General features: G+C 45.2%; 1 protein-coding gene across 3 annotated transcripts in view; it reads left to right on the top strand.

Annotated features, from left to right (window-relative positions):
* TMEM114 (transmembrane protein 114) overlaps positions 1 to 25,466 on the top strand; it is a 31,539-nt gene extending 6,073 nt beyond the window's left edge. The window contains exons 3-4 of one of the 3 annotated variants that reach the window (XM_039492723.1): positions 18,364 to 18,501; positions 24,931 to 25,466. In XM_039492723.1, coding sequence (XP_039348657.1) covers positions 18,364 to 18,501; positions 24,931 to 25,163 — 371 coding nt within the window. In that variant the 3' untranslated portion in view covers positions 25,164 to 25,466. Of the gene's footprint in view, positions 1 to 3,760; positions 4,137 to 18,363; positions 18,502 to 24,930 lie in introns of those variants that run through there. The other 2 variants (XR_005585736.1, XM_039492722.1) reach the window with 2 other exon arrangements.
* The last annotated feature ends 771 nt before the right edge of the window (positions 25,467 to 26,237 follow it).

The raw sequence follows: 26,237 nt of genomic DNA, 5'->3' as shown, positions 1-26,237 counted from the left end.
GAAACAAGAAAGCAGGTGTTCAAAACTGTCAGGAAATGGGAGAGAAAGAGGGGATAGAATGGACATGAATAAAATTGGATTTATAATGATGGTTTAAACTTAGGGGATATTTGTGCATCTCAAAGAATAAAATAATTTTTCATTCTAATTCAATTCCCATTTCTAGAAAAATTGTAGAATGGCCACTAACTTACAGAGTGGCTCACATATTTTGCATGGACAGTAGCAGTTTATTTAGAAATGACATGCTCATTGGTTAGCCTGATGAAAGACAGCCCAGTTAGAAGGTCTCATTCCAATAATGGTTTGGTTAGAATATAATACAAACTGAGTTTAGAGGTTTTGCATTTCAGCAGAATTAGACTTTGTGTCTGCCTTTATGCAATCCATTTACTTGGGCTCCACACAGATGCTAGGACTTGGCTGTAATAAATATAACAGTTTGTCCAGAATTGACTTACGCTTCAGTTACTCTGAGCTGGTAAGATTGGCTGATTAAATGAACTGGAAAACATTTGGATACAGATTCATCTGTGTTTTTTTAAAAAAGGCTGTTGAGTCAACTTGATAGGCAAACACCCTTAAGGGGTGCACCACTGATGTATCAGCTAGAGCAGCGGCTCTCAAATTTTATCAACCTCATTTTGATTTAAATTTTTTCACGGACCCCCAAGTTGCCCCACTCAGCCCCTGGCCCCGCCCCCACTCCATCTCTTCCCCCAAGGCCCAACCTCTTCCCTCCCCCACTCCACCCCTGCCCCTCCTTTTCCCCATCTCTTTCTGCCCCTTCCCTCCCAGTGCCTCCTGCACACCAGGGAACAGCTGTTCCAGGGTGTGCAGGAGGCACTGGGAGAGAGGGGGGGGAGTTGATCAATGGGACCAGCAGCCCCAGACATGATTCCGCTCCATCCCCTGAGCATGCCCCATCCCCCCCTCTGAATAAGTCTCAGGTTATCAAAGTCTCTTTCAGTGTCAGGGGTTGAACTGATAAAAATAAAGTAGTGATGCTCTCCTAAGCTCCATGCACAAACCGGCTTCCTCAGAAGACAGATGCCATGCACAGATGATTGGGAAGTTCTTCTTAACAACCCAATCTAAAGCCAACTGATGTCAACTGAGATACTCCCATTCACTTCCATGGGATTTAGATCAGGGCCAATAGGATCATCCTTCATGTGCTTACAGCAAAAGTGAAATATTTATCAACACTGACATTTAAATCATCATTGTCAGGTTCCATGTGGAAACCGTACAGGTGCAGTTCAACCCCACTCCTTACATAGCCCCTTTCCATATACATCTCTCATCACAGGGGTTCTCACAATGCTAGAAGATAGCTCCAAACACCTAGCCAGGCCTAGAGAAAATAGAGGTCAGAGAAGATAAGTAGTGCCTTTCAGCCATTGCCCATTCTAGAATCTAGCTCTTTTTAAATTAGAGCTGTAGCCAGATATGAACACCCATGAACTTTGGCAATGTGAGGTTCTGGATCTGAAATCAGCAGCCCAGCCCCCCACTCCGGGTTGTCTTCCATAGGTAGTGAGCACAGCATGCCCATTCCGTATGGAAGACATATTTCAGATTCAGTAAGACAAATAATGACTATAAAGCCTCCATGAGAGAGACAGTCGAGATGTCTTACTCTGTGATCCTCTATCTCGAATATCCTCTCACAGATCAGAGCCCTAGATGGCAGAATTCTTACAGAGAAAGCTGCAGCACATTGAAGTTGTAGCTACACACACACACACACACACAACTGGTGTGTAAATGTTCAGATACCTTTTTGGGCACTTTTGGTTTCAGGCTGAGTATGGAACTGGATGTGTCAAGAAGGCCTGGGAAAAATCTGTGCACTAGGCATGACTGAGAGCAGGAGTACTGGTGAAAGCAGAATTGTGAAAAGCCTTAGCATTCCCTCCCTCAAATTTCTAATAGCTCATGCCTCCTAATCGCTAGTTTCCTTTACAAAGGGACTCTTCTTACTGTTTGCTTCAGACAGAGCCGCTGAGTCCTGACAACTTGGAAAAGATCAGGCATGTAAGCCAAAGCTGTCTGTGCTACCAGTGCCATTATTCACGTAATCACCTCATGTCTTGTTAACCTTGATAATAGGAGACATCATTTTGCACATGGTTAAGCTACTCAAGCAATTTCTCTAATGGAATTGACACAAGCTACATTTTCTTCCACATTAGGCTTCCATTTCCTCTCTTTCCATTTTTCTCATTTTCCCTCCAACCTCACAATCAAACACCTCATGGGATGTTTATACATTCTTCTAAAAACACTGGCCACTGTCAGATATGGGATGAGATAAACCAGTCATTTGTTCCTGCAACGCAATTTCTAAAATTCCTCTCAACTGGAGATGTGGGGTTTCCTCTGCCCTGCTAACAATAGCACTTGGTGGTGGTGATGGAAGAGACGATCTCACTCATGCTTCTTCTCTACTTTAGAGAAACTGATCGTTCCTTTTCCTACAGTTTTGACTTTGGGGCACAACAGAAGCTTGTTGACCTCATATGGAGAGTGCAGGTCAAATTGTGCTTTTTGGCTCATTTCTGCAAGGATCCACTTTGCCAACAGCAGCACAGGATGAGGCGGTAGATATAAATACCTCCATACAAAGGGTCTGAAACTTGCTTGTACTAGCAGAGTAGCTTATATGTATATAGTGCATCCAAAAATTTATGAGTCATTATTAGTGGCTCATAGATCACTTGGTTTACCTAACAGAGGAGTTTACTGGAGCACAACAATTACAGGCAGAAGTTGAATGTGAATATTGTAGCCAACTACTATTGCAGGGGGAAATTCAGATACATTAGTCAGGATACAGTTACATAAGTGCAAACCAGTCAGGACACCCTGACTATTACAGAAGTCTACCATAGGATCTTTAAACCTAAACTGTTAACTACTTGTGAGAATTAAATTAAATCTGAAAGACAGAACTCCTGGCAGTTGGCTACCTTAATACTGTGCTGCGGCATTGGTTCAAGAGTGATACAGAGGGAAGATCACCTTCTGCAGAATGGAAAGGTTGTTCTGCAATACCTGGTGTTGCTTTTCCTTTACAGTAGGACAAAGGAAAGCACTAGCATTCAAGATGCATTTATCATAATCAAGATAGTACTTAGAGTCCTGTGGTTACCTTTACAGTTAAACAGCACTTGCCAGTGAGAGCCTCCTTTAAAAGGTGTCTGTCAGCTATTAGCAAAACAAAAGTCTGTTCTAAATTTCGAACGTGATTTCCTGTGTCTGGTTTGGGAGGTGAGGGGAGAGAGAGAGCGAAAGAGTGAGGAGCTGCCTTCATTGTAGACCCAATCAAGCTCTCAATGTTAACAGAGGGGTCCCCATAGATTTCAAGGTGAACTGGATCAGGCCCTGTGAAAGTAGTTTCTGTCATTTGTGAGCAGGAGAGGCATTGCTCCAAATCAAAATAACACCAAGGGTCAGATTCTGCAGTGACCAAAGTCAAATGCAATGGGCGAGAAGTGTGTTCATTCCAGGCATGTCCGAATGATAGCTGGGTCCTTGTTTTGAAATAAAGAGTTTGCTTGGGGGGAAGGGGGTGTAAAAACAGAGTCTAAAGGAATTTTTTAAAATAAACTTAATTTTTGGAATTTCTCTCGTTACCATGAAAAAGTATTGGAAATACATTTTCATTTAGTTTTTGCTAAGCAAAAAAAGTGTAATGATTTAAGATGATTTTTAACTCTGCAAAATGGACACAATTTCAAAAATTTTCAACCAGCTTTAATGAGAATTGCTCCCCACACTGGGCCCAGTTGAAGATGACAACCAACCTGATCTGCAGGTGGAATTCACCAGCAATCCTTACTGCACACCTTCTGTTGGCATTTCCTGACAAAAAGTCTGCTATAAACTTGAGTTTCAGTTTTCAAGAAGTAAAGAAACCTGACCCTGGGCAAACACGCTCAGACTACTCGAAGATGTACAGTGCTCTGCCTGTATGACACCGCTGTGCACTGATTAGATAGCCCAGCCCGGTGTGCCCCCGTACAGCTCTTTGAACTGAACTTAAGCACCAGATCCTACAAACAGGAACCCTAAGTGATTTCTGAACTAACATCAATTTGGGACAGGGCTCATGTGTTCCTATGTATATACAGCACAAACCCTATGGGACCCTGATGCTGACTGGGGCTTGTGGGTGCTGCAGCTATATGCACATTTTAATAAAAGTGACTTAAATTTTATATAAATGTTGTAGAATTTTCAGATCCCTGAAAACGGATTGGGATTCTCTTCTCAAATCATGGGCATCTGCTAGTATACCAAGATCTTTTAGTCAGGAGCTTTTTTGCTATATTTTCTAACACTAAATTGATAAAAGGAGGAGGGATAGCTCAGTGGTTTGAGCATTGGCCTGCAAAACCCAGGGTTGTGAGTTCAATCCTTGAGGGGGGCCACTTAGGGATCTGGGGCAAAAATCAGTACTTGGTTCTGCTAGTAAAGGCAGGGGGCTAGACTCAATGACCTTTCAAGGTCCCTTCCAGTTCTAGGAGATTGGTATATCTCCTATTATTATTTAAAGGATTTTCAATTCTATTTTGATTTGGGTTTAAAAATACAGTCAAAAGAAGTGTATAATAATTTGCTGCTTGAGCAAAATGAGGCCTTTTGGCCAAATGGTGCTCTTGATGCCAGCAGATCCAGTTTCCCACCCTATGAGGTCCAACCCAATCGGTACTGCCACAGGCCTGTAGGAAGGCGCTTTAATGCAACAATGATCTTTCATCTTGTGTCTTGAACCTGCAATCAGCTCTGCACCAATGTGGATCCAGACGCAGGGCTGGGGTGATCGTGTGTAAGGAAACAAATGACAAAGATTAATGAAAAGTCTAGAGGGAAGACCATTATTAATGACTGAAATCTTGGTTTGCTTTCACATACTGTGTGCACCAAAGCAATAAATGCATTAGATACCTGCAAAGCATGATTAAATCATTGTCAATTCCAAAGTCACTTAAACAATGTAAACCTCACGGCCAAGGGCTGATTTCCTGTCACAACTCATTTGTTACCACTCTTAGGAGCTCCAGAGACATCCAGTGATCAGGTGTTAATGGCCACACAGATTTTCCATCCATATAGCTAGGAGAAAATGCTTTCCTTGTTATGATTTTGAGAATAGTGTGTGCAGCTGGGCATGGATCAGCTTTTTAGATTATTTTTACATAAAGTACCTCTTAACATCAGCTTGCTTAGAACTATATAGCTATGGGGAATTTAATGTTTCCCATAGAGGGACAATGAATCTTTGCTGCAATGGCTTACCTCCTAGTTATGATTTCACAGCAGCTGCTGCTTCAGTTTCCCTCTCAAATCAAGTTCATTTAGCCCTCTTTCCAGCATAAGGACAGTTTAACCACCAGCCAGAAGTCCACCTTAAAAAGAGAGTTATTTATCTCTACTCCCCTCTCGGGAGTATAACAGAGATACCCAGCCCCTTGATTCTCCTCTCGGGTTGGATCACTCTGGCTTTCTAGTCAGAGGTATTAAAAAATTAAACAAATTTTATTAAAACAGATTTTATTTTTGTAAATAAGATCAAAGTCACTAAGCGCATTAAGCGGTGCGTCCGCTTGGCCATGTCCGAGGCTAAAGGCCGGCTTCTGCGGCTCTAGTTCCCTATCCTCTCCCCCCCCCTGCTCCCCCGCCCCTGGGATCCGTGGAGATCTGATGCAAAATTGTTGTCGGTGGTGGTTCATTGTCTGTTGTGGTAAATGCCTTTATGTTGTAGTTGCTCCTCCTTCCCTGGATTTTTCTGCAGACAAGCATTTTGGCCTTTTGGATTTTTTTGCATGATTTGCATAGCATGCATGCATGGGTTTTTGTTTTGGAGCTTGTTTGTGTCACTCATGTGCCTCACAGCAGATTTCACAGCTCACACACAGCAGCAAGCACATGCTTGCACACCATGCTTTGATGGTCCAGCAGCATGGTGCACCAGGAATACTGCACCATCCATGGAACCCCCAATGATCATGGCTTAAGGATGATCATGGCTACCAGTCCTTTTATACTGCTGCTTATACTAATTGCCCTCCCCTTGCTCTAGCCAGCTAAAAAGAAAAAATTGGGGATTGGAGTAATCCCTATCCCTCCTCCTGCATAGAAGATAAAAATAGTATCAGATAGAATCAGAATATATATAGGCAAAACCACTGAGCTATAGAACCAGAGAGAAGCTGAGAGCACAGCTGCTCTGGCCTGTACTGTATCTATGCTGTATGTCACGCTATGCTATTCACCCACCTGTTTCTGTTAGTTCTGTCCCCTGTTTCTTCTTTTCTGCCCAGCCGTGGCATTGTCCCCCAAGAATAAATAAAAAATAAATAATGAAGAAAAGACATGGTGACTTGTGAGTGAGAAGTGAGTGGAAGGCAGCTGCAGCAGCCAGATGCAGGCAGACAGGGTGACAAGAGCAGTGTGTAAGTGAGGAGAAGCCCAGAGCCCTCTGCTAGTCTGCTAGTCCAGGAATGAATTGTCTATTCTATGAGGGTGGGGGCTGATGCTGATGCCCTGTTGCTATGATGATGCGATACTTACCAGCCCACCACCCAAATCCACAGAAAACCAGGGCCAGGCTTGATCGACCTGCTGGATTGATGGGTCCTGCTGATGCCAATAGCAATATGACGCCTGATGTGACTAGTACCCAGTACCAGTCCACCCTACCATCACCACACCCATGAGGGAGGATGTTGTGGTTGCTTGATTGCAGCATGCAGCGCTATCTGCATCAGCAGCATTCAGTAAAGATATGGTGACATGTAGTCAAGTTCAAAGTTTTTTGGGGGGGGTCGGGGTGGGTGGGGGGGGGGTGAGTTGGGTGCCCCACCACTGACCTTGACACTGTGTTTGACCGTTGAACCTCAGCCAAGAGCTCAAGCCAAGAAAGCAAAGACAGGAGGCTGCAGGAACTGTGGGATAGCCAGTCCTCAGTCCTCAGTTCCATGGCGTCCATTTGATTCGCTGGCTTTGCTCACGCTGCCTGCCTGAGTGCTGTGCTGTCCTAGTCCTGGTCTTTGATCTTTTAATTTTAAAAAAATTCTCTTTCATTTTCTGTAACGGGCGGAGCTGATTGATTTGCCCTGCCCTTACAGCATCATCAGTCCCCGCATGGTCCTCTTTCTTTTTTTTATTTTTTTTCGGACTGACGCATCGCCGCGGCGTGCCATGCTGACGCTGCGCTGGGCAAACAAATATTCAAAAAAAGGCGGGCTTTTCCTTTTCCCTGACCACTGCATGCAGTTCATCCAGATTGCCAGGCGGTCACTGCTGCTGCTGCACTGTGGATAGCTCGGGAGGGCCAATACCGCAGCGTCCCCACACTAATCCGAATTGTTAATACCCGATAATACGATTACTCCTCGTTCTCGAGGAGTTAGAGGAGAAGAAAAAAGAGCCAGCCATTAAAATCGATATATGGCCCCCTCTGTGGTGACGGTTGGCGTTAAAATCGTTTTACGCTCCTAAAACCGGTTTAAACGCCTAGTGTAGACCAGGCTAGAGTATCACCCCTGACATGTGGTTCTTTACACAGCCCTGTCCCTTTAGGCCTCTCCCAGAGCTGCTGCCCCCCTTTCATCTGGAGAGTCCCAAGAACGGTTTTGTTCCCTTTATGAATTAAGGGATCTTACTTACATCTCTGCCTCCTTTCCCAGCACACCTTGTTCTCAGGCCTACGGAATGCATGATCTGTTGGAATTAGAGTCTCCAAAATCCCCTCTAAGCTGAAATCAGTAACCATGCAGAGCTGGACCATGCTTCTTAAAGGGCCAGTTCATCGTGGTACAAACTAAATGAAATTAACTAATATAATTAAGTGTTTTTAGCTTCAATCATGTGGTCAGTATTTAGTATGCTGTACTGATTTTATTTGTTTCTGAGCTACTGTGCTTGGCTCCCCAGAGAAATTCTTCAGTGGTTTAATGAGATTATCTCAGACTCTGAGAGATCTGCAGTGACTATTACTCCAAATGAATCACAGGACTAGGTGAATGTTTTAGGCTAATGAAACTCTCAACTCAAAACAAACAGAACATGGGGCTTGGGGGAAAAGAGAAAGGGAAGGACATATTTTATTATGTATTGTCATTCTACAATGATATTTTCTTTGTCCTTCTAAGGCAGTAATGCTTATTGCCTGTTTTATAGCTTTGGCGTGGCTATGCCAGACACTCAAAACCAAATTTTTTTCCCCTTAAATTTTTTTTTTGCAGTCAAACACAATAAGATTAAGCAGAGAATGGAGTTAAAAATATAGGGCCAGATCCTAAATTGCCATAATCAGAAAATCAGCTGATGTAAATGGGAGTTAATTCAGTAAAACGCTTGTAGGGGCTACTTCCAATAATCAACTCCATCTTGAATGATAACTTTAAAATATTTTCAGATCTGGAAAATACTGCAAGAAATTTCCCGCAAACATTTAGCTGAGGTTTTAAATGAATTAGTTTTGGCTACTTTCATAAGTTTTAGCCACTTTTGTAAGTTTTAGCATTTGTTTTCCAGAAACATTTGAATTATTTAGTTTGATTGGCTGATGAGATTGTCCAACAAACAGTGAAAACAAAAAAACAACAAACAAGCACACTGCTAAATATACTAAGGCCTGGTCTACACTACGAGTTTATCTCGAATTTAGTAGCATTAAACCGAATTAACCCTGCGCCCGTCCACACAACGAAGCCCTTTACTTCGATATAAGGGGCTCTTAATATCGATATTTGTACTCCTCCCCACCGAGGGGAGTAGTGCTGAAATCGGTATTGCTATTTCGAATTAGGGTTAGTGTGGCCGCAATTCGACAGTATTGGCCTCTGGGAGCTATCCCACAGTGCACCATTGTAACCACTCTGGACAGCAATCTGAACTCAGATGCACTGGCCAGGTAGACAGGAAAAGTCCCCCGAACTTTTGAATTTCATTTCCTGTTTGCCCAGTGTGGAGAGCTGATCAGCACAGGTGACCATGCAGTCCCAGAATCAATAAAGAGCTCCAGCATGGACCGTACGGGAGATACTGAATCTGATCTCTGTATGGGGAGATGAATCTCTTCTATCAGAACTCTGTTCCAATAGACGAAATGCCAAAACATTTGAAAAAAAAAATCTCCAAGGCTATGATGGACAGAGGCCACAACAGGGACTCAACACAGTGCTGAGTGAAACTTAAGGAGCTGAGACAAGCATACCAGAAAGCCAAAGAATCAAATGGATGCTCACGGAGGGAGAGGCGACTGATGACTGTAGTTATCCCACAGTTCCCGCATGCTCTGAAAAACCATTTGAATTCTGGGCTGAGCTCCCAAAGCCTGAAGGGTCAAAAACATTGTCGTGAGTGGTTCAGGGTATATGTCATCAGCATCCCCGCCCTGTGAAAGCAAAGGGAAAAAAATCGTTTCTTGCCTTTTTTCAATATCACCGTATGTCTACTGGATGCTGCTGGCAGACGCGGTGCTGCAGCGCTACACAGCAGCATCTCTTTCCCTTGCCTTGCGGACGGCAGATGGTACAGTAGGACTGGTATCCGTCATTGTCATCCCGTGGGTGATCCTGGCTCTAGGTATTTTGCCACCCCAAGCACGGCAGGCAGGCTGCCTTCGGCGGCTTGCCTGTAGGAGGTCCCCGGTGCCGCGGATTCGGCGGCACGCCTGTGGAAGGTCCGCCGAAGCCGCGGGACCAGCGGACCCTCCACAGGCATGGCGGCAACTGGCAGATTGCTCCCCGTGGCTTGCCGCCCCAGGCACGTGGTTGCAGGGCCGCCCAGAGGATTCCAGGGGTCTGGGGTCTTTGGCAGCGGGGGGCCCTTCTGTTCCGGGACCAGCCGGCGAAGTGCCCCGAAGACCCGCGGTGGGGGCCCCCCGCCGCCGAATTACCGCCGAAGCGGGACCCGCCGCTGAAGGGCAGCCCGGTCGTTGGCAGTAATTCGGCGGTGGGGGGCCCCCACCGCGGGTCTTTGGGGCACTTCGCCGGTGGTCCCGGAACGGAAGGCCCCCCCGCCGCCAAATTACCACTGAAGACTGAGCTGAACTTTGGCGGCGGGTCCCGCTTCAGCGGTAATTCGCCGGCGGGGGGTCCTTCTGCCCCGGAGAGGAAGGATCCCCCGCTGGCGAAGACCGGGAGCGGAAGAAGCTCCTGTGCCCTGCCCCACGAGAGTTTTCCGGGCCCCCCAGAGTGAGTGAAGGACCCCGCTCCAGGGGCCCCGAAAAACTCTTGTGGGGGCCCCTATGGGACCCGGGGCAAATTTCCCCCCCCCCGGGCGGCCCTGCGTGGTTGGCGTGCTGGTGCTTGGAGCCGCCCCAGCCAGGGGCACCTGGGCAAAAATGGGAATGACTCCAGGTCATTCTCTTCTTTAAGTTTTGTCTAATGGAGATTCAGTCCTGCCTGGAATATCATAGCAGCTGGAGGCTAATTTATTAAATAAAGCAATAGGTTTTTAACCACACAATCTCTCCATGTTACCAGGATGATCATGATTATAGGACACATGACCATGTGTTTCAATCTGCACCGGAAAAGCAGGAAATGGAGTGGGTATCAGTAGGAATCTCACCTGAGCCTCTTGCATTGATGGATCACTGAGGCCAGAAGTGTTCTAAAGCTATTTAAAATAGCATCCTTCCACAGACTAGTTTTGTCACGTATGGCACAGTGTAATAGCTTAATGACAATCCAGAAGGCCTGAGTTTGGATCACTGAACAGTCTCCGTGGCAGCATTTCAGAAAATGACTGACTGTATTGAAGTGGAACAAAATCAGTATTAGGCTTTGGATTCACACAGTATAAATGCTAAATGCATTGTTTAATCTGATGTTGCACAATTAACTAGGAGATTTCAAACCACCACTTTTCTCATAAGCCACTGGAACCTAATACCACACCTAGAGAGAGCAGCACTCCATCCTGGGAGGATGCCTGGGTTTCACCTAGGCTATCCCTGAAATTTGTTTCTAGTGGAGAAGGCATTAAAGTGTCTGTGATTTTGCATGTGACTGTCACAGGAGATTAACATTAGCTAGCCATGCCTGCATGGTTAGACATGGAAAGTGCTCCAACACTTTGCGAATCCATTTGGAAGGAGGAGGATAGTTTGAAGTGGATTTCTGGTCCCTCTGCAGTGGGTTCTGTCTTTTAGTACAAGAGGACGTACTGTATCCAGATCCACTTCTTCTTGCAACATGATTATATTTAAATCCACATTTTGTTAAGGTCTTGACTAACTGAAGTCAAACTAGAGACTGGAAAGCAGCTGTTCATTAGCCTTTCTATCCTGCTATATCAGCTAGTGAAGGACAGCATTTTGAGATGCTGTGAAGCAGGTAACAGATCTGGAACGAAGTCAGCCTTGCTGCTCCTGGTCTCATTCTACAGATCCAATGATAGCCTGTGTTTGCATGGTGCTACTCCCAGCAATGTCAGTTCTGAGGGTAGAATTGAGCCATTACATTTTTAGTCCTTTAGTTTAGTTGCAGAGTGATATCACGTTTTGCCCCCAAAAGGCCAGATTCTCCTCTGACCTGCACAGGAGTAAAATAACCCTATAGAAGTCAATAAAGTTATGCAGATGTAAAACTAGTATGAAAAGCAGAATCAGGCTCAGTGTCTACTGGAAGCAGAAGGCTGGGCTTGATCCTGCTCTTATTGTGTCCTAGGAATGCAGGATTGTCACTCCTCCCTGCTCCCCTACCAGAATCCATGCCATTTGAATTAAGTTCCAGGACAGTTTTGGATATACTTTTATTACTGCCACTCAACACCCCATGTTAGGTTCTATGGTACATACTGAATACCAACTCGAGTTTAACTCTAAGTGACATACTGAGTCATAGCCTTTAGTTTGTGTGGGAGTTGATCTGAAGATCCTTTGGCTCTTAACATTTGTTGACACCTGGCACTGTTAGCTCTAAAGTGATTCCTAGGGTTTCTCAGATGGCAACAGAACAAATGGCTGGTCAAACATATCAATCTACTGTCCAAGGAAGTTCCAGAGAGCATCTTAGGGATCAGTAACCCTAAGGGGAGACCATCCATCTGCTGAAGATTGCATCCCATGTAGACTTTAGCTTGAGGACCAGAAAGCATTAACGCAGGGGTTCTCAAACTCGGTGTTGGGACCCCTCAGGGGGTCACAAGGTTATTACATGGGGAGTCGTGAGCTGTCAGCCTCCACCCTAAACCCCACTTTGCCTCCAGTATTTATAAGGGTGCTAAATATATTAAAAAGTGTTTGTAATTTATGGGGGAGGAGGGAGGTTGCACTGAGGGGCTTGCTCTGTGAAAGGGGTCACCAGTACAAGTTTGAGAACCACTATATTAATGTACACAAGTGTATTTAATCTTCAGGAGTCCTAAACTTCTCCAACCAATGCAGCATTTAGAATTAGAGCCAAGGTTCCTTTAATAGGGGTATGTCAATTCAGGACAGGTCATACTCATCATTCAAAGCATGTGGAGTGAGAGGATCACCGGCTGTTAAAGAGCATCCTCTGCAAACGTTGTTTATTTTCATCTGGTGTGCAGTGTGTGAGCGCCAAAGTGAGCAGATAATGGGGATCTGGTTTCACACCTTTGGGGTGACAAATCAGAGGAGAACAGTTTGAGTGTCTGGTAACTAAGAACTCAGGAAGAATGCACTTGGGGAGACCTGTGACTGCAAGGGCAGTTGGTATCAATCTGCAAAGAATAACGAGGCTGATGAGAGCCAGGGTGAGACCTTATGCTCATGGGCAGGCTATTGGTGTCAGGGACTAGACCCATAGCTGCACCGCACAAAGAGGCCAAAGTTTGAGGGCAGGTGGTGACATAACCCATTCCTGTTCTGGGTCGACCCCAAAGTGTCAGAGCCAGATCCTTAGCTGCTGTAATGTGGCGTAGCTTCGCTGCCTTCAATGGAGATCTGTTGATTTATACTAACTGAAGGTCTGGCCCATTACATTTAAACTCTGCTCCACTACTGGCAACCCTATAGTGCCTTTAATCTTCAGGAAGCCTAAACATGGGGTGGTTGTGGTTAATGATTTTATGGGGATGATCAGGTGAAGCACCACATCTGAAAGCCACATGATAGGTTCATGTAGATAAAGGCAGATAGATGAGGGGTAGGGAAGGACCACATGGATCATGGCCCCATAGGATTATGATACCAGCCTATACCAAGGGAACGTTTCCCCTCTCCCACTGTGGGGAGAGCAGGGTTGTGGTGGAGGTGGTTGGTGGGCTACTCATTGTGCAGAGAGTCACTTCTTCCTTGTGCTCCCCCACCCCCTGTTTGAGACATACCTGTCTCCCCATGTGTGCTCATCTCCCCGAAGACACCCACTCTGAGTACACACCCCTGAGAGATCCGATTGCTCTCTCCTGCAGCATACAACCCATATCATGCTATAGAATGGACCAAATAGGCAGGTAAGGTTTAAGTGGACTAGGTGGGTTGCAGCAGCTGGTAGGTAGGTGTCAATGGGGCAAGCAGGTGGATCTCAGCATCTGGATGTCAGTGTGGGCTGCTGATCATCCTTGGGGGCAGGTGGACTGTAGCAGTGAGAATAAGGGTGTGTTTCTTGATCTTGGGGTGAGCTATGTAGATCATGGTAGGTAGGTGCTTCTTGATCATGGGAGGGGGATTGTTGAATATGAATAAAGAAGGCTTATGAAGGGAGTTTCAAAGCAATAGGAAAATAGCAACTCTTTGTTTACACAGCTGTTAGAATACCCTACCAAAGTGGGTCAGGGTGAAAAGGTCAACACAGACAAATGTAAAACATTTAGTACAGGAGGAAGGACTCAACCATTTCATTTAGTACATTTGCCTTATCTTATCTAAAAGACTGATAGCCAGAGAGATGCAAGGGTTATGGAAAAATGCAGATCAACCATTAACCGAGTGAACAGCTGCAGGGAACAAAAGCAAACAAGATACTATGTCGATTTAGCAGAAGAACAGAATATTAACAGAAGACACAGTAACGTATTTGTTGGATCCCCCTAGGAAACTGAGTAGTGCTAGTCAGAATGTTATTAGTTATTGTTCTATTGTAGGCAGGGCTGGTTGCCCAACATGTCCCATTGTAAGACCCTGCTTTCAGTTGTTTATAGTTTTGTCAAACTTTCATTCTGAGTTATCTAGCAACCCAAATGGTTAATTGTCTTGGAAAATTTCAGCCAAAATGATTCAGCTTTTTCTGAGAGGGCAGCTAGGAAAAATGTTTTGCTCACCAAGAGTTCTGAAGACTTCTTTTTTTGGAACATCTCCAGTGGCCCCTCTTTGTAGCAGGGACTTGAAATTTGGCAGAGGGTGACCTTGGTACCAAGGATAAGCCTTTGGCCTTCCCTCTGAAGAGTTGCTCAAGTCATAAGCCTTTGGGGAAAAAAAAAATACTGCAGCTTGCACATGCTCAGTAGAGACTTACATTTTAACATTGAATTCCCTGGAGATTCCCTGCACTGGGCATGTTTCAGCCTGGGGCTGAACAGGACTTTCCTTGAAATTGCAACTAAGACTGCTGTGGGCTCTTCTGGCTCCAGGTTCAGACACTGGAAGTAAGATCAGGGAGCCTGTCTTTCAAGTCTCCACAGTGTGAAGGAGGAAGTTGTCCAGTTCAAATGAAGAGGGGACAAGAGCCAGACCAGAGAGATGGGGGAAGAGAAGACTGGTACTGACTCAGCAAGGAGACTCGGATGAGAAACCTGAGGAGTGGAGACTGGAATGGCAAGGATAATGGGACTGGGACAGGGATCCAGGACGTGGACAAAGAAAATTAGGAGGGGGAGGGGACAGAAGAGTCTGTGCCCATTAGAGAACACTCCCCTCCAGGGCCTGGAATGGGACCAAGATTCTCCCCATTCCTCTTCAGCCAGCAAATAACTGAAATCCACTAGCAAAGTTGCAGGTCCACCTAGAAGATGATAACCTACTATTGCTATCAGTTACACAGTTAGCACAAATAGCAGAGGTCTGTGTGGCGATCTAAAGGTTCCAGCCCTGCTGATGACCCATGTAGGGGTCGGTATGATGACATAGTGGAATTTATTTTTTCATTTTTCTTTAAAAAATAACTCTATAAAATTATGTACAAAGCAACATTAGAAGATTAAGACTGAAGAGTCAGGTATTCAAAGTTAGGAAATGCCAGAATTAAGGCTACCTGGGTAACCTTAATTCAACCCCTTTGTGAGCATGCATTATGAGACTGTGTCTTTAATTACATGATCACAATTCTTGCTCCTTCTCCCCTCCCGCCACCGGACTCCTACCTTGTTCAGAGCCCAGGATGGACCTGCTCTAGGGATGAATCCTGGTTGTATAGTGAAGAAGTCTGTTGTTGGTAGGACCCCTGCCTCAGTTGTTGAAGTTGGAAGGTGTGCAGTGACTGAGGCAAGGGATTGCAGGAAGATAAAGGATGGCCTCATGGTTAAAGAAGTTGAATCCTGTCCTGAAGACTTGGATTCTACCTCAGACTCTGTGTGATGCTGGGCAAGTCACTTCAACCAAACTTTTCACAAATGGTCACTAGCTGTGTGTTCCTCATTTTCTGGGGACCTGACTTGAGACCCTGGAGTCTGATTTGCACAAGAACTGAGCACTCACAGCTGCAATTGAAGCCAACAGGAGCTATGTTTGCATATATTTTAAGTGCTATATAATAGTAATTTCTCTGAAACAAAACAAAAACAACAACAACAAAAAAAAGAGTCAGGTCCTATGCACCCAAAATTAATCGATACCTTTGACTTCTGTGCTTCAGTTCCCCATCTGTGAAGTGAGGATATAGCCATCCCTTCATCTCACAGGGACATTGGAAATAAAATACTGTTTGTGATGCCTTCTGACACTGTAGTGATGAACAACATAGAAAATCCCAGGAGAAAATTAATAATTCTGTCTTCAGAGCTGGGTTTGAATAGTGTGCAGTAAACAAGGCCTGGGGCCACCCACCCATTGAAAAAATGGATAAAACAAATCTTGAATAGTTTGCATTAAGTGAACATCATAGGCGCTGACTCCGTGGGTGCACCCATCAGCCACAGCTGTTCAGTGGCACCACTACCTATCAGCTGTTTGGCAGCACCCTGATGAGCTAATCGGCAAACAGCTGCTTGGCAGCTCGGGGATAGGCTTGGAGAGGGGCAGAGAGCAGTGAGAGCGAGTGGGCAGGGGCCTCATGGGAGGAGGCTGGAGCAGGAGCAGGAAGAGGCAGAGTGAGGGTGAGGCCTTGGGGGCGGAGCAAGGTTGGAACACCCCTGGGGAAAACTAGAAGTTGGCGCCTATGGTGATCATCATCCGTCTTAGGCTTTAAGCAAGGCAGAGGTGTGGTGGGCTAAGAAACCCAATATGTGGTCACATAACTGGAGATGATCATAAGGTTTATGCACAAGAAGGCTGAATTATGATGACACAGGTAGTGTCCTTGTGTTAAGTACATAGAGAGGTTGGCTGGGATGAAGTAGGACAAAGGCAAGGACAAAAGGCTTATGGGTTCATGTGGGAGGCTATCAGACCACTTAAGGGAACTTTGGCTTTGGAGAGGATCTCATGGACAGCAGCAAAGAGGAGTCCAAGTCTGGAGAATCTACGTGATGAACTATTAAGGGAGCTGGGCTGAAGACAAAGGTGGTGTTTCAGTGAGCTAATGGAAGTGCTCAGTGTTCTGAGGAGGACTAAGATGAAGGAGATTGCTTCCCCCTGAAGGATTGAAATGTGTGTATGTGAGGGGACACACACTCCACAAGGGGAGAGGGGCAGAGCTGTCTCACACACAGCATAACCAACGTATATAGACTAGGGTACTACAACAAAAGGTGGAAGAGCAAGAGGCTGGTTAAAATAATATTAAGCAGAAAAGGGAAGGCATGCTGGGTTAAATAATCTTATGCTGTCACTAAACTTAATGGATAAATATTCCTGCAATGTCCTCAGAAGCTGAAAAGTATTTATTATACAGCACTGGCATTAGCGGAGGTAGTAGGGAAAGGACTTGCCTTTGTTCCAGATGATGTGGGCATACACGCAGTTTGGTATGTGTGTGGACTAATGCTGCCCTGATTTACCCCTGGGCAACCCCAGTGGTTTATGGGGCTCTCGCCTATTCTGCTGAATGCCTTTCATGCATGGATCTCAAACTGCATTACAACTATTAAAGGACAAGTTCTCTTAGCCCTTCAGGGGCTGCAGGACCAAAATATAGCAGAACCCTGTAGTACCACTACATGGGAAAGGCTAGGAAACAGAAGCTATCAATTGAGACCCTTCAGCACTCAGCATGCACTGGAGCTGGGCTCTGTGGTGGTTGCTCAATGGGAATGTGGCCACTATTACAATCCAGGGGCAGGAATGGTAGCCTGGGATTGGCAGGTGCGCTGAACTCTGCCTCTGGCTTGTCCTCCTCAGCCATTGTGCTGGTTTCTCACACAAAGCCTTTCAGACAGGCTTGGTGCGTGGGCAAAACCAAGGTTTCAAGCTATTGAGTTAAGCTTCACATCACCCACATCCAGATACTTATACTGAGGCACAGAGCCCAGTAACCTGTGACTTATCCCAGGCCCCTGCATGGCTGTGGTAGAGATGAGAAGAGATGCCAGGGGTCCTGGATCCCAGCCCCTGCTGCTTCCATCACACTACGCTCCCCCCTTCTTCTCCAACCCCAGCACTTACAATAAAAAGCAGGGATAATGGAGTATTCTAGGAGGTAAAAGCCCAGCGTTTGAAGAGAAAAATCAGCAACAGTGATGGGATACAGGGTGAAAAACTAACTTGAATCAGAAGAGTTTCAGCCCTCTGACCATTGCCTTGTGCAGAATGGTCATTTAAAAGCTTTGACACAAGTCTTTCAAGGGAATTCTGAGATGCATCTGACCGTGAGCACCCACTTCAGATATCACCCTAGCCATCTGCTGTCCCATTATGTCAGTAACCTCTCATCCCTACCACAGATTCTTTGAAGTTAGTCAGCACTAAGAATATTCCATGTTGTATGGAATCTGAGAAAACCAGGACCTGGAACTAACATGAAGCTTGCAACCCATCACTTTGATCTTTATGGGCCAGATTCTGATACCCTTACTCACAATGAGAAGCGCAATCGGTAGAGCTGTTCACTGAATAAAGTACTACTAAGTCTAAGTGAAGGGATCAAAATCTCATTGTCACATCTCATCTCTCTCACCCTTCATCCTGTCTATTTAGACTAAACTCCATGGAACAGGGATGGCCTTACTATGTGTTTGTACAGTACCCGGCACAATAAAGCCCTGATCTTGATTGGACACTACTGTAATACAATCAATGGCAGTGATAATGAAACACTGATAACTTTCATTTCTCTCTAGACATGCATGGGACATTTGTAATCCTGCTGCCTGTCAGCCTGATCCTGATGATTTTTGGAGGAATGACTGGATTTATCAGTATTCTTGCCAGGGCCTACCTGCTGCTTCTAATGACGGGATGGCTTTTTCTTTTTGGAGGTATTGTACTGAGTCCTATTTGTTGCTAATGAGACTAAGGGTGACAGCTTAGAACTGTAGCACTTCAACTACCAGAGGGTAAAGAGACAATGAGAACAGAACCAGCCAAGTGTCTGCTTTCAGACAGAGTGCCAGTGTTTATTCACTTCATGTGCTTCCTCATTCATCTCTTTGCAGACTGAAAAGCTAGTAATGTGGATTCTGAGGGAATCAGCTGACATTTACAAGGAGGAATAGCAGAAAGTTACATGTAGTTGTGTCTGGTGGAGGATTGAGAGACATCTTGAACACAGTATCTTCATCCTTGAAAGGTTAAATACCCTTTCAGCAAATGTTATGTCAATTTTTTCTCTTCTAGAGACAAGATTTTTTTTTTAAATCTTAGTAGAATGCAAATGGCTTTGGAATTTGTGAAATTAGGCATTATACAGCTTTGAACTGTAGTGAGTTAAGGCTTGATCTTAAGCTCAAGGGAAAAAAACAACCAACCAAAACCAGCCATCAATGGGAAGATTTCCATTGACTTCAATGGACTCTGTATCAGGCCTGTAAATTGGGGCTTACGTGGTCTGTCCAACCATTTCATTTATTTTATCCTTACTATTTGCTTTGAGCTAGGAAGCTACTACCCAGCCCTGTGAGGTACCAAATGCCCTCAGTTCTCTGCTCAGCACCATGCATGAATGGCTCCAGTTAATACAAATAGCATTAACAGCAACAGGGTCAAGGCTTCAGGTGTCCCCATCAGTACTCTAGGGAGAGTGTTTTTACTTAGGAGCAGGAAGGTGAGGATTCCTGGAGCTGGATTTATAATTGCCCCCTCTCCTATTGTAAGGATTTTGATTGGGTGGAATCAAAAAGCAGCGAGCCAGATTGTGACCCAGTTTGAATGAGTATCAAAGCCATTTCTAATCCCCTCTAACATTTTCATGATCAAACTGCAAGCTAACTGAAATGGACTGCCCTGCACCGTCTTCACTTATGCAAGCCTTCCACTACCCATTTCTACACTGGCTCTTTTAAGGAAAGCTACCATTGCCCTAGCACATGTGCAGCTTCATCAACACCAGCAATGGTGGAAGAACCACTGTAGACAGGCCACTGTAAGTTCTCAAACCACCAGGTCATCTACACTTGCTTGGAGCATCCTAAAGCATCATGTCCTTAGCAATGGCTTGCAGTGTAAGGGCCTGATTTTCAGAGATGCCAAGCACCAGGGCTCATTCTGCTGGAAGGTGAGGCCATCACAAGGAGAGAGAGACATTCCTTCCTGATAGTTGCACCCACTTTTAACTTGTCTTCATTTTGGCCAGTTTATATTTCCCCATGATACTAAGGTAAACTCTGCCAGTAGGGTGTTTGGGATCATACAACGTATATGGTAATAAGTAGTAGAATTCCCATCACCATATTTAGAGTTTCCAGTGTCTAATCCTGCTCCATGCTAGCATGTGTGGAAAACAAAGTGTAAGCAGGTGGGGCTCCCACTCTTCTCCTAACAGTACACATCCACTCTGGAGAGGTTCTGAACTCCTTTCTGGGATTTGCCTTTATTGTTAACAACAAAACAAGCCTCAGACTAAGCTTTCTCCTAAGGTTGGTCCTATAGTTTTCTATTGCAATTTTCTATTTCTGCAGCTGCTCAGAGACAGACGATCCCCTGTATACATCTGGATTTAATCTAATTGCTAATAGGACCCACGTGGTCTGGGTGACACCGAGTAAGAGTAATTGAGTCTGTTCAGGGTCCTAGCACCTGACATCAGCATGAGTCAGCAAAACAACTCTGCATTTCTGCCCAGATGTCTGGAACCTGATATCTTGTTACAGTGACAAACATTCTGAGAGGCTCAGATGGCAAGAGTTGAGATATGCAGGCCAGGATGCTCTGACATCTAATCTAACAATGTCTAACTGATCACCATAATACCTGCATGCAATCAGTGTTTTACAGTGGTGCTCACTATGGAATCTGAGCAGCAAGCCAAAGCAAACTTTAAAGCAGAATCTCTTGAATGATGAGTGTAATCCTTTATTTTATCAACCTCCAGTACGATTTTGATCCCTACTTCCTAGACCTACTTCTTTCCAGGGGATTTGCTACAGGCATGACGTTAGCTCTGGCATTGTGCACACCATGCTAACTGCATACACACAAATCAGTGAATTCTCTCTTGGAAAAAGAGAGAAGAAACATGGCAGCAGCTTCAATGCAGTGTTCTTCCATAACATACATTGCCTTGGTAAAGCAACAAAGCCTATAAATACCTGCCTTGCCACACATTAGCATTAATAGCAATCTTCTATCCAAGTACCTCAAAGTGATATACAAGCTACGTAGGGCAAGACTTAACAATACTAACTAAATCTCACAGCACCTTTTCCACCAATAGTATAAAAGTAAAATGGCTGGAAAGGGCCAGGTAAGCCTTTTTAATTCACTGCAGAACAAAAACTTGACACACGCACCCCCAGCTTGACAACAGCCCTGTGTGGTAGGATTATAGGGAATATTTCACTTGTGACAAGAAATGCAGCCACCTCTGCAGTGGTACTTGATAACTGTTTTTAACAGTCCACAAGAATGCTAAACCCAAGTGTAGTGGAAGTTGGTGATTGCAAAATGATCAGATATTGGTGTGCTCATAACTTAGCAGCAAAGGGTGAAGGCTTATATTATTCTAAGCAGAAAATAGAGTTGGGGGATGGGGAATACATCCTAATAAAAGGAATAGCCAAGTATACAGAGTTTTGCCCCTACAACTCTGATGTTTGTGCTTTTGATACTTTATAACCAATTACCACTTGCTATTAAACACCACAAGAAGTTTCCCCCCAGTCAAACAGGCGCAATATCTTGGCCACGCTAATGCCAACAATAAAACTTCAGTCTCACGCCCTCCCCGCCATCCCAGTGCTAGTGGGGGTCAGGAGTCCATCTTAGCCTAGATCACTCTGCTGAAGGTTCTTGCAGAGCACTGCTCCACAGCAGCCGCTCCACAGTTGCTTGTTACTTCCCTCCCCCAAATCAAAGGTAACAACAGCAGCACTGTTCACTCAACAGATAAGTGGACCAGGAATAGACCTACCTGCTGAGCAGTTCCAGCAGGCGGCATGCTGCTGAGACCTGACCCACACCATGCTGCCTGCCTCCCACCTCTGTCAGTCTGCCAAGTCCTGACCCTTTGGTCAGGCTGAGCTTAGGAGGAACATCCAGGCTATCCCCGATAATGGCCTTTTCAGCAGGTCACTGGTCATGTCTGCATTATTAAGATCCAATTACACATGGGTCAGTGAATCAGAATATCCTGTTTCTAAAAGGAAAAGAGAAGGAGGACAAGAGTTACTGGAAGCAAACAAGCAACTATTTCAGGGTTTTGGGAGCTCTGGGCAGAGTGAAGTCTTGGTGCTTTCACAAGACCAGCTCATCATGTTAGCACCTTGTTTCTGCAGCTGTTCAAGAAGCACCATTCAATAGACGTGCACGAGAGAAGTGTCACAACAGATTTTGGGGACTGGGAAACCACTGAAGATAGTGTTAAGTGAAAAGCTAAGACACAGAAGATTTGTAATTTATAATGCAGGTTTTCCACTTGGGTTTGATTTGGCCCACTGACTGCTGTACTCTGAGAGCTCAGTTGAAAGGAAAATCTTGAGCCAGAACCTTAGCTGGTGTAAATTGCTGTAACTACAAATTCTTATGCTGTAGCTTAATGTAGCACACACAGTTTTATAGAGTGCCACTTTATCTGCAGTTCTATATTGATTGACAATGTAGAACAATATAAAGAGAAACTAGGTTACAGACACAAACACCAGAGCTTTTTCCTTGCCAGCACAGTTTGTATGTTCCAGGTTCTGGAACAATTTAGCTTGCCACCTCTTAAATGCACCCACCCTGGTTAGAGACTATCAGAATCTAGCAGACCTTGCCCAAGCCCCCATGAAAAGAATCCCCTTATCCTTATTTGGTAGGATGTGAACAGGGGGAAGAGATTCACCCTCATGCCAAGGTCTAGCAAGGCCCATGCATGCCTTCAACCATGAGTAGGAATGCGTTTTACCTCTCTGATGTCCAGATGCATCTGTGCCTCAGTTTCCCACCAAAGTGGTCTTTCGCAGGCTGATAGGGCAATTTGACCTATGGTCAGACTAGATCTCTCATTCCTAGGCAAACAGGAGAACAAACAAAACCACCACAAGTCTTCTTTTAAGTGCTCCATAGATAACTTCAACATCTCTGGGCCATAGTCACATCATTGCAGCCCTTTCAGGTGGCACAGCTGAGATGTAGAGGAGCCCATGTCCTTTTGCTCATTAGCCTTGAGAGCCTAAATAAAAAAACATTCCTCAGTTCTAGCCTCCACATTTTCACTGGGGCTATTCCCTAGACTAGCTCACTTGCCAGCACCCTAGACCCTCTCACACATCCTCCATACAGTCCTTTCTAGGCTCCTCTGCCAGCAGGGAGACACACCAGCTCCAGGTCAACCCTTGCATCTGGAGAGCTTCCCAGGCTGCTGCTATTGCCCTCCCTGGATCTCTATCAGCTCTCTCCTGCCAGAGAGCCACTTCTAAGCACTCTGCAAACTCTAATTACCAGGGAATCATCCAGTGGGCTGTTCCTGCCACCTCTTTTCCACCCTTTATCCCGTTTCCTTCTTCCCAGCAGGCCTTGCTCCCTGCCCACAGTCACATGATCCAGGTGGAGAAGAGCCAGGCACAGGTGAGAGCTGGGACTTTAAAGGCCCTGCTTATCCTATGACAGTGAGGGAGAAAGTGAGACTTCAGCAATGGACTGGCCTCATGCTAGCCATGTGCACTAGGAGGAATTTCTCTATTTAACACCTGGCTTGGTAACTCTTGATTGCTTTGCACCACCTTAGGGCCTCATCCTTCCCTATACAGGAGCAGGGGACAGGAAGCACTGAGAATTTTAATTTACACTGCTCCCTAGGGTTCTTCCATCAGGGGAGTGGGATTAGGGTATCTCCCACCTCTGTGCAGAAAAGGCCTGGGACTCCAGCCCCCAGATATCATGGATCTTAGCAATTGTCTGGAGAACAAGGCTATTTACATGGAGGCCCCACCCTTTGTCTAAATTCCACAGATGCATGACTCAATGCAAATGCAGGGGCAAGGATGCCCTGCTCGCTGCTGCTGCTGGTGGGAGAGGGAGGCAAGCCAGCCCAGGGAAGTCAGGGAGTATTAACTTTTAGAGTTTTCTCTTGTGGTTTTAGCAGGGAGACAATCTGGGAGGAGCTGAGATGGCCTCCCTGCCCTCAGCCCTTTCTGTCCTCACTGGAACAGAAGCACCTGGGAGGGGCCTTGTACGGAGCTAGGAGAACATGCTGCAGAGGTGGAAATCTCCTTCTCCCTGGGCAAAAAGTCCCCTCTGCATCTGCCTGGGGAAAGCAGCATGAGGCTGATTCCATAGCAGGCTCTATCTATACACTGCACCTAATAAGAGAGCTGTCCTGAGTGATCATGCCCCTCCTAAGCAGCCTTATACCGTGATCCTATCTTGAATTTAGATTTCACCACCCATCCTGCAGCAATTGACAAATTATGCAGCCGCTCTTGAAAAATGTGGCTGCTTATTTTGAGTGCCTTGATTTTTCTGGAGCCCAGCTTGACATACCTACAGTCTGATTTTCTGGAAGTGGTGAGCAGGTCCAGTCTAGTCCAGTCGCTAACAATAAGGCTCAAGAGACAAAGTAGGTGAGGCAATATCGTTTATTGGACCAACTTCTGGTGGTGGAAGGTAAAAGCTTTCAGGCTACACAGAGCTCTTCTTCAGCTTGTGCCTTCCACCAAGAGAAGTTGGTTCAATAAAAAAAATATTGCCTCACCTACCTCCTCTCTCTCTCATTTCCTGGGACCAACACAGCTACAGCAATTCTGCAAACAGTAAAGCCCAAGGAGTTTTAAGCTGGGGACTCAACATTAGAGACCACACTTGAAAATTTTAGCCTAAATACAAGCAGCATCATTGAGCTGAAATGTATAAACCAGTTCTCTGCTTGCACCCGGTGTAGTCATTACAGCTGTGCAAAGTGTCTATAAAACACTCCCATTCACACCCACTTTTCACATGAGTACACAACTATATAGAGTGCAAAGCAGTGGAGAATCAGGCCCATTATATAATATAATTTTGTAAGTTGGGCTGTATATGTTTTTGGTGTCTGAAACACACATCATTAGATGTACATGCAGGAAACATGCTGTTTTACGTTTTGGTTAATCACTTAAGTGATACAGAGACCAAAACAAAACTAGAGACAAGAAACGAAAACAGGGCAGAAGAGAGTCCTGCCTGTGTATACAGGGAGGGATGGGAAAAGAGATCTAGCAGAGCCCTAACCACACAGTTTTGACTCAGGTAAAGTGGACCCCAACACTATACTGTATTTGTGTTTCCTCTAGGCCTTGTTACGCTCACTGGGATCAGTGTCTACATCGCATACTCAGCGGCTGCCTTCAAGGAAGCTCTCTGCCTTTTGGGAAAGAACAATCTCTTGGAGGAAGTGGACATCAAGTTTGGCTGGTCTTTGGTGCTTGTGTGGGTCTCCTTCATTGCAGAGGTGCTGACTGGGGCAGCGTTCCTGTTGGCTGCCCGAGTGGTAGGCCTCAAACAGAGACGGGAGCAGAGGATCTGAAGCAGCAATGCAGTCTAAAAATAATGTGGAATCTAACAAGGTGAACTGGCTGGATCAATGTGGATAAGAAGAATGGCAAAACTGCTCCTGAGCGTACTATGCTGCTGAGCTAGCTCTTCTCTTAACCAATGTGCAGTGCTCACTATGGCAACAGTTCATTGTTAAATGTTAATGAGGTGGCCTTTGTGTCTTTAAAAGAAAATAAATTGTGTGTATTTAGTGCTCACTAGACAAGCCCAGAGACTGAGCTGTCCCCTTTTATTGCAGGACAGGTCTAGCACAACACAGCTTCTCCTCTTTCCTTTCCCCCATCAACTGCCCCTGACAGAGTGCCTCATGACTGCACAGGAGTCCTGTCTCCACAGCCCACTTAATCCTGGGCCTCTGCTGAGACTCCTAACAAAGGTGCCAATTAGTGCTAGCTGTGATGGAAGCCTCTGTCCCTTAACAGCTGGCCTGAGACCATCACTACATTTATTGTACATAGGCTACTAAGCAGCCCTTAGACATTGTGACCTTCATGTCTACTCAGATATACATTCTATATAGCTGAAGACTGGTTAAGAAAGAGTGAGAAAGACAAAACACACATGAATAATAAATATGTATATCCTAGCACAGTTTCACTGCACAGAATGAGATTTTCAGATTAGTGATCTAGAGTGCCATGGACTTCAGAGCATTTGTAGGGTGACCTAAACCACCCAAATGACAATCCAGAGTACTCAGGCTTCCAGCGTACTTGAGTGATATCCCAGGTACAGTAGTAGGACTTGGTCTGAAGTATTAACACTTTACTAATTACAGGTTAGTAATTAACAATCTTTACTAATTACAGATTCTCTCTGTTTCCTTACATCTCACTTCAGACATGGGAGACCTTCATCTCTTATACCATAGCTGTGATTCTGTTTTCTAATGACACACATGTGCATGTGCACACACAAAGCTAATGTTAGAAATGAAACAGCCCAAGAAACCTGTAAGCCAGGTCAGGTATTTCTAATTTCAAGGGAGTTCCTTCAGAACATAGCACTCACTTACATGGTAGACGATATTTACTCCTCACCATCT

The sequence above is a fragment of the Mauremys reevesii genome, linkage group 10, assembly GCF_016161935.1.
Source record: "Mauremys reevesii isolate NIE-2019 linkage group 10, ASM1616193v1, whole genome shotgun sequence".
Classification (NCBI taxonomy): domain Eukaryota; kingdom Metazoa; phylum Chordata; order Testudines; family Geoemydidae; genus Mauremys; species Mauremys reevesii.
The sequence above is the reverse complement of the archived record's forward strand: the minus strand, read 5'-3'. Positions and strand labels throughout refer to the sequence as shown.